The following is an 8,769-nucleotide window of genomic DNA, read 5'->3' on the forward strand; positions in this document are numbered from 1 at the left end:
TCTCCTGCCTCAGCCTCCCAAGTAGCTGGGATTACAGGTGCCTGCCATCACGCCTGGCTAAGTTTTGTATTTTTAGTAGAGATGGGGTTTCACAATATTGGCCAGGTTGGTCTCGAACACCTGACCTCCGGTGATCCGCCTGCCTCGGTTTCTCAAAGTGCTGGGATTACAGGTGTGAGGCACCGCGCCCGGCCAGGATTTCGTTCTTGAAAAGCAGGAATGGTAATAATCATGAGTTTGTAGGCTAGGTATTCACTAAAGATAAATAATGGAGACTAAAGATTGGATAGGATAGATTTCCATGTGATGCCACTGTGCAAGAAAAGGCATAGATTAGTCAGTAATGCTTGCCTTTTTCTTTGTTCTATTTCTGTAGCAAAAAAGAAATTCCTGTGTTTAACTTTACCATCCATGAGATCCACTGTCAAAGGAACATTGGTATGTGTCCTATCTGCAAGGAACCATTTCCCAAATCTGACATGGAGACTCACATGGCTGCAGAACACTGTCAGGTGAGCCACCAAGTACCCAAATGTTTATACATGTGTTATACTTGCTGTTGTTCATAAATGTATTTTGTTTGCTATTGTGCAATAGCAAATGAGCATATTGTCACAAAGCCAATTTATTGATTCTCACTTCTTAATGCTAGGTGACCTGCAAATGTAACAAGAAGTTGGAGAAGAGACTGTTAAAGAAGCATGAGGTTAGTCTTGTTGCGCCATGGAGTGAGTTACTGTGGGCCCAGTCCTACGGAGATTACAGACCCACATGCAGAGCAGAAAGCCAGTCTGGTTGAGTGTTAGTTCTCCATGAGCTCACGTGCATACTGTTCCTTAAAGCCTGTTTGAGGCCTTGACTTTGTGACTGCTGCCTGATTCGGCTACCTGGCTGTTGGAACTCCCTTGTGTGTGTTGAGACTCCTGAAGTCTTTCCCTTTGGAACTGAGTCTATCATTTCTGCTGGGGTTTAGTTATTGGCAGCCTCACTGAATATGAAGCCAGCCCTGGAGTTGCCAGTATGGGATAACCTCTTTATCACACAGCCTGCCTTGCAAGCTGTCATTTCATTTTAAATTCTTTTGTTTTTTTTTTTTGTTTTTTTTTTTTGAGACAGAGTCTTGTTCTGTTGCCCAGGCTGGAGTGCAGTGGTGCAATCTCAGCTCACTGCAACCTCTGCCTCCGAGGTTCAAGCAATTCTCCTGCCTTGGCCTCCCGAGTAGCTGGGATTACAGGCATCCGCCACCACACCCGGCTAATTTTTGTATTTTTAGTAGAGATGGGATTTCACCATGTTGGCCAGGCTGGTCTCAAACTCCTGACCTTGTGATCTGCCCGTCTCAGCCTCCCAAAGTGCTGGGATTACAGGCGTGAGCCACCACACCCGGCCTCATTTTAAATTCTTGAACACTTGGATAACATGCTACTTAACCTAAGAAATTCCTCAGCATTTGGTGAGAGAGAATAGAATATCATTTGCTTGCTAGTTGAGATAAAACTGGCTGAAGGTTTTTTTTTTTTTTTTTAAATAGAGACAGGGTCAGCTGGGTGGTGTGGCTCATGCCTATAATCCCAGCACTTTGGGAGGCTGAGGTGGGCGAATCACTTGAGGTCAGGAGTTCGAGACCAGCCTGGCCAACATGGTGAAACCCTGTCCCTATTAAAAATACAACAATTAGCTGGATGTGGAGGTGCATGCCACTTGGGAGGCTGAAGCACGAGAATCGCTTGAGCCCAGGAGGCAGAGGTTGCAGTGAGCCGAGGTTGCGCCACTGCACTCCAGTCTGGATGACAGGGTGAGTCTACGTCTCAAAAAAAACCCCCCAAAAATAGAGACAGGGTCTTGCTGTGTTGCACAGGTTGGTCTTGAACTCCTGGGCTCAAGTGATCCTCCTGCCTCAGCCTCCCAAAGTGCTAGGATTACAGGCATGAGCCACTGTACTCAGCCCAAAGTTTTTTTTTTTTTTTTTTTTTGAGGTGGAGTCTTGCTCCTGTCATGGAGGCTGGAGTGTGGTGGTGCGATCTTGGCTCACTGCAACCTCCACTTCCCAGGTTCAAGCGATTCTCCTTCCTCAGCTTCCTGAGTAGTTGAGATTACAGGTGTGCTCCACCATGCCTGGCTAATTTTTTTTTGTATTTTTAGTAGAGATGGGATTTTGCCATGTTGGCCAGGGTGATCTCGAACTCCTGACCTTGGGTGATCCAACCGCCTTGGCCTCTCACAGTGCTAGGATTACAGGCATGAGCCACCGTGCCCTGTCGTTTTTCTTTTTTTTAAATTTAAAACCTTTTTTAAGAGACAGAGTCTCACTCTGTCACCCAGGCTAGCATGCAGTGGCATGATCATAACTCACTGCAGCCTCAAATTCCCAGGCTCAAATGATCTACCTGCATAGGTGGGACTACAGGTATAGGCCACTATGACTGGCTAATTATATTTATTTTTGTTTTTCATAGAGTTGGGGGTCTTGCTGTGTTGCCCAGGCTAGTCTCGAACTCTTGGCCTCAAGTGATCTTCCCTTGGCTTTCCCAAGTGCTGAGATTACAGGCGTGAGCTATGGCACCTGGCCAAAACTGGCCAACGCTGAAAGAGTATATTAATTCACCAATTTAAAAATCCAGCCAGGCACAGTGGCTGACACCTGTAATCCCAGCAGTTTGGGAAGCTGAGGCGGGTGGATCATGGGGTCAGGAGTTCGAGACCAGCCCGGCCAACATGGTGAAACCCCATCTCTACTAAAAAATACAAAAATTAGCTGGGCATGGAGACGTGTGCCTGTAATCCCAGCTACTCGGAAGGCTGAGGCAGGAGAATTGCTTGAACCTGGGAGGCAGAGGTTGTAGTGAGCCGAGATCGTACCATTGCATTCCAGCCTGGGTAACAGGGTGAAACTCCATCTAAAACAAACAAACAAACAAAAAACTGGGCTCACCATGTTTTCAAGTGTTGACATAAACTAATAGTCAAAAGCACCACTCAATCTTTTATAACACAAGTGAAATCAGTGCTGTACCCCTTCAAGGAACCATGTGACAGTATGTTCAGTTGAGCTAAAGTTCCTTGCAGGAACAGTTGCTGGCAGAAAGGCTGTGTCTACAGCCTATGTGGAACCAAGGACAGTTTTCCCATTCAGTAGGGAGCATCCCGCAGCCTTGATCTTCAACATTTCTTGGCCTGGCGTGGTGGCTCACGCCTGTAATCCCAGCACTTTGGGAGGCTGAGGCGGGTGGATCACGTGGTCAGGAGATCGAGACCATCCTGGCTAACACAGTGAAACGCCATCTCTACTGAAAATATAAAAAATTAGCTGGGCGTGGTGGCGGGCGCCTGTAGTCCCAGCTACTCTGGAGGCTGAGGCAGGAGAATGGCGTGAACCCAGGAGGCGGAGCTTGCAGTGAGCTGAGATCCGGCCACTGCACTCCAGCCTGGGTGACAGAGCGAGACTCCGTCTCAAAAAATAAATAAATAAATAAATAAATAAGAATCCAAACAGCTGTTTATATGGTAGTTATGCAAGAGTGGATATACATATGTTAAAATTCACCAAGGTATATACTTAAGATTTGTACATTTCATTCTATGTGCCTCAAAACTGTAACAACTTAATTTTATTAATATATAATTAAATTACCCTTAAATTAAAGGTAATTCATGGTGGGCTACAGTGACTCACGCCTGTAATCCTGGCACTTTGGGAGGCCAAGGCGAGAGGATTGCTTAAACCAAGGAGTTCAAGACCAGTCTAGGCAATATCGTGAGACCCCTATCTCTACAAAAAACTAAAAAATTAGCTGGGCATCGTGGTCCGTTCCTGTAGTCCCAACTGCTCGAGGGGCTGAGATACGATATTGTTTGAGCTTGGAGGTTGAGGCTGCAGTGAGTCCTGTTTGTACCACTGCATTCCAGCCTGGGCGACAAAGTGAGACCCTGTCTCAAAAAAATAAAAAGGTAGGCCAGGCACAGTGACTCACATCTATAATCCTAGCACTTTGGGAGGTGGAGGCGGGCGGATCACTTGAGGTCAGCAGTTCAAGACCAGCCTGATCAACATGGTGAAATCCTGTCTCTACTAAAAATACAGAAATTAGCCAGGCATGGTGCTGCATGCCTGTAATTCCAGCTACTTGAGAGGCTGAGGCAGGATAATTGCTTGAACCTGTGAGGCAGAGGTTGCAGTGAGCCGAGATCACACCACTATATTCCAGCCTGGGCAACAGAGTGAGACTGTCTGAAAAGAAAAAAAAAGTGGCTGGGTGTGGTGGCTCATGCCTATAATCCCAGCACTTTGGGAGGCCGAGGCGGGCAGATCACATGAGGTCAAGAGTTCAAAACCAGACTGGTCGACGTGGTGAAACTCCATCTCTACTAAAAATACAAAAATTAGCTAGGTGTGGTGGTGGGTGCCTGTAATCCCAGCTACTTGGGAGGCTGAGGCAGGAGAATTGCTTGAACCCAGGAGGTGGAGGTTGCAGTGAGTCGAAATCATGCCATTGTACTCCAGTCTAGGCAACAGGAGTGAAACTCCGTTTCAAAAAAAAAAAAAAAAAAAATTGAAGTTCTATTCTAAATGCTACTCCAACATTTTCAGCACTGTTTATATATGCATGAACTACCTCTTGCAGGAAACACAATAAATTGATAAAAAGGCCTTAGGTAGCTGAGGAACAGGGAAGAAGAGACACGATTTTTACATATATCCTTTTTGGGCTTTAAAATTGTATACCAGCTGGGCACAGTGGCTCACTCCTGTAATCCCAGCACTTTGGGAGGCCAGGGCAGGAGGACTGCTTGAGCCTAAGAGTTTGAGATCAATCTGGGCAACATAAGGAGACCCTTGTCTCTACAAAATAAAAATAAAACAAAAAACCTAGCTAGGCATGATGGCATGTGCCTGTGGTCCCAGCTACTTGGGAGGCTGAGGTGGGAGGATCGCTTGAGCCCAGGAGGTCAAGGCTGCAGTAAGCCATGATCGCACCATTGCACTCCAGCCTGGGTGACACTGAGATCCTATCTCAAAAAATAAAAGAAAAATTAAAATTAAAAAATAAAATTTGATACCATGTAGATGTAATGCCAATTCAGAAGTTTTTTTTCAAAAGCTTTTTTTTTTTTTTTTTCGTCCCCACTCTGTCACCTAGGCTGGACTGCAGTGGTGTGATCCCAGCTCACTGCAACCTCTGCCTCCTGGGTTCAAGCAGTTCTCCTGCCTCAGCCTCCCAAGTAGCTGGGACTATAGGTGAATGCCACCACACCCTGCTAATTTTTGTATTTTTGGTAGAGTAGGGTTTCACCATGTTGGTCAGGCTGGTCTCAAACTCCTGACTTCAGGTGATCTGCCTGCCTTGGCCTCCCAAAGTGCTGGGATTACAGGCGTGGGTCACTGTGCCTGGCCCCCAAAGCTCTTTTATTGGATAAATAACACGTATTTGCCAGGAGTAATGGCTCACACCACTTGAGGCTGGGAGTTTGAGACCAACTTGGCTAACGTGGTGAAACCCCTTCTGTGCTAAAAATGTAGCTGGGTGTGGTGGCACACACCTGTGGTCCCAAGCAACTCAGGAAGCTGAGGCACAAGAATTGCTTGAACCCGAGAGGTGGAGGTTGCAGTGAGTCGATATTGCACCATGCACACCACTCTGTCATTGGGCGACAGCGATATTCTGTCTCAAAAAAAAGTAATAATAAATAAAAAATAAAGCCTGTGTTAAATACAAATATGAAGGTTAGAGAAACCTGTGTCTTTCTAAAGTGTAGTTTCTTCTCCTCATTATTAGGTAGTTAAGACTGAATTGGAGTAGTTGGTAGGGGACAGGGACATTGGAGCTTTGACAAACATCTGAATTGCTATGATTCTTGTTATTTGCTCCTGGGCTTCTCTGGCTGGTTTTAGATTACTTAGTAATGTGTGCACAAAACGATATGATAGTTAGGATGGCTGAGTAGTGGACTCCCTCTAATATTTTATTTTCCTTTATAGAACATTGTGGCAGGAACAAAAGGGGAAACTGTGACTCTTAAATATTAAATACATAAAAAAAATGGCAGGAGAATCTAGGGTTGGAAGAGAAGATTGCAGTAGATACTCTTGGCTTTCCTTGCCCTATGCTAAAACACACGTCTCCTAGATATGCATATTAACTACCTTATTCCTCTGGTTTGTAGGAGACTGAGTGCCCTTTGCGGCTTGCTGTCTGCCAGCACTGTGATTTAGAACTTTCCATTCTCAAACTGAAGGAACATGAAGATTATTGTGGTGCCCGGACGGAACTATGTGGCAACTGTGGTCGCAATGTCCTTGTGAAAGATTTGAAGACTCACCCTGAAGTTTGTGGGAGAGAGGGGGAGGAAAAGAGAAATGAGGTTGTCATACCTCCTAATGCATATGATGAATCTTGGGGTCAGGATGGAATCTGGATTGCATCCCAACTCCTCAGACAAATTGAGGCTCTGGACCCACCCATGAGGCTGCCGCAAAGGCCCCTGAGAGCCTTTGAATCAGATGTTTTCCACAATAGAACTACCAGCCAAAGGAACATTACAGCCCAGGTTTCAATTCAGAATAATCTGTGTGAGTTGTGCTTGGGATTAGGGAACTAGAATGGTATCAAAATCCCAAGGCAAATGGGAACAAGGCTTTGGGGCCAGATAGATCTTGATTAAAGAAACCTGACTGCAGCTGAGTAACACTAGGAATACCTCACTTTCCTATAAAATGGAAATAGCCTCTATTAGATTATAGTTAGGGTTCATAATGGTGAGGATGATGACAGTGTTGTAAATAGCCAGCACTTATACAGATTGAGTATCCCTTCTCCAAAATACTTGGGGCCAGAAGTGTTTTGACTTTTGAAGTATTTGCATTATGTATACTGGATGCGCATCTCAAATCTGAGAAATCTGAAATCCAAAATGTTCCAGTGAGCATTTTCTTTGAGAGTCATATTGATGCCCAAAAAGTTTCAAATTTTGGATTTTTGGATTGGTATGCTCAACCTGTATCTTATTTCCCTTAGGCATTTGCAAAATGCTTTATATGTATTGACTCATTTAATTGTCTCATTATTTGAAGGTAGGTAAATTTGAAGGTAGAACTAAGATTTGAATTCAGGTAATCTGACCTCGTGCTTTAAACCATTCTACTATAATTCAGAAAATAAGTATAAAATATTTAGCGCAGTGCCTGTCTCATAATTATGGCTTAGTAATATTGCTTAATAATACAATCAGAATAATAATGGAGCCTTTTCATATGGCAGACTTTAATGTTCAGAGCTAGGAGACCCAGAGGGTGAAGAGAGCTGGTTGAGCATGGTCATTTTTGTTCCTACCCACATGCCTGTAAACCTTGACTATTTGCTAGGCATGGACTTGAGTTGAGGGTGGTAACATTTCTAATGTATCCTGAATGCTGGTTTTTTTTTTTTTTCAGTTGAAGAACAAGAGAGGCAGGAACGGAATAGAGGCCAACAGCCCCCCAAAGAGGGTGGTGAAGACAGTGCAAACTTGGACTTCATGTTGGCCCTAAGTCTGCAAAATGAAGGCCAAGCCTCCAGTGTGGCAGAGCAGGACTTTTGGAGGGCCGTATGTGAGGCAGACCAGTCTCATGGCGGTCCCAGTTCTCTGAGTGACATAAAGGGTAGGCTTGCTTATTCTGTACTAGCCTATTTCTCTACAGTTTTTGTAAGTCAGGTTATACAATTCTTACACAATTGAAAGATTTTAATGAGATAGAATTTGCCTTATTTTTCGTTTCGTTTTTTTTTTTTGTTTGTTTGTTTGTTTGTTTTTGGTACAGTCTCGCCCTGTCACCCAGGCTGGAGTGCAGTGGCATGATCTCGGCTCACTGCCCCCTCTGCCTCCTGGGTTCAAGAGATTCTCGTGCCTCAGCCTCCCGAGTAGCTGGGATTACAGGCGAACGCTTGAACCCAGGAGGCGGAGGTTGCAGTGAGCTGAGATTGTGCCACTGCTCCAGCCTGGTGACAAGAGTGAGACCTTGTCTTAAAAAAAAAAAAAGCTAGGCCGGGCGCGGTGGCTCAAGCCTGTAATCCCAGCACTTTGGGAGGCCGAGACGGGCAGATCACGAGGTCAGGAGATCGAGACCATCCTGGCTAACACGGTGAAACCCCGTCTCTACTAAAAAATACAAAAAAATAGCTGGGCGAGGTGGCAGGCGCCTGTAGTCCCAGCTACTCGGGAGGCTGAGGCAGGAGAATGGCGTAAACCCGGGAGGCGGAGCTTGCAGTGAGCTGAGATCCGGCCACTGCACTCCAGCCTGGGCGACAGAGCGAGACTCCGTCTCAAAAAAAAAAAAAAAAAAGCTCTTAAGGACATTATTGTACAAATAGAGAACTTACATTAAAGTTGCTGAGAGTGACATCCGTATTGTTTACATAGGAGAAAGCAGTGACCTTGTTCTTCAAAGACACATGATGAAGTACTTTAGGAATAAAATGTTATATGTTCAAACTTATCCTCAAATAGTTCAGGGGAAAAAATACATAAAAGTAATGTGAGGAAATATTAAACTTTGTGAATATAGATGAGAAGTATATGGGTATTTGCTATACTATTCTGAACTTTTTTTTTTTTTTTTTTTTTTTTGGAGACGGAGTTTTGCTCTTGCCCAGGCTGGAGTGCAATGGCGCAATCTGGGCTTACTGCAACCTCTGCCTCCCGGGCTCAAGTGATACTCCTGCCTCAACTTCCCAAGTAGCTGGGATTACAGGCATGTGCCATCATGCTCGGCTAATTTTTTTTTTTTTTTTTTTT

At 44.8% G+C, this 8,769-nt stretch overlaps 1 protein-coding gene across 1 annotated transcript in view; it reads left to right on the forward strand.

The window, feature by feature from the left end:
• The window catches only part of TRAFD1 (TRAF-type zinc finger domain containing 1), a 29,787-nt gene that overhangs the window by 10,141 nt on the left and 10,877 nt on the right, over positions 1 to 8,769 (forward strand). Inside the window, exons 3-6 of the mRNA XM_023203741.1 lie at positions 377 to 512; positions 653 to 706; positions 6,163 to 6,568; positions 7,430 to 7,636. Coding sequence (XP_023059509.1) covers positions 377 to 512; positions 653 to 706; positions 6,163 to 6,568; positions 7,430 to 7,636 — 803 coding nt within the window. The remainder of the gene's footprint in view (positions 1 to 376; positions 513 to 652; positions 707 to 6,162; positions 6,569 to 7,429; positions 7,637 to 8,769) is intronic.

This window comes from Piliocolobus tephrosceles, chromosome 10 (genome assembly GCF_002776525.5).
Source record: "Piliocolobus tephrosceles isolate RC106 chromosome 10, ASM277652v3, whole genome shotgun sequence".
Taxonomy (NCBI): Eukaryota; Metazoa; Chordata; class Mammalia; order Primates; family Cercopithecidae; genus Piliocolobus; species Piliocolobus tephrosceles.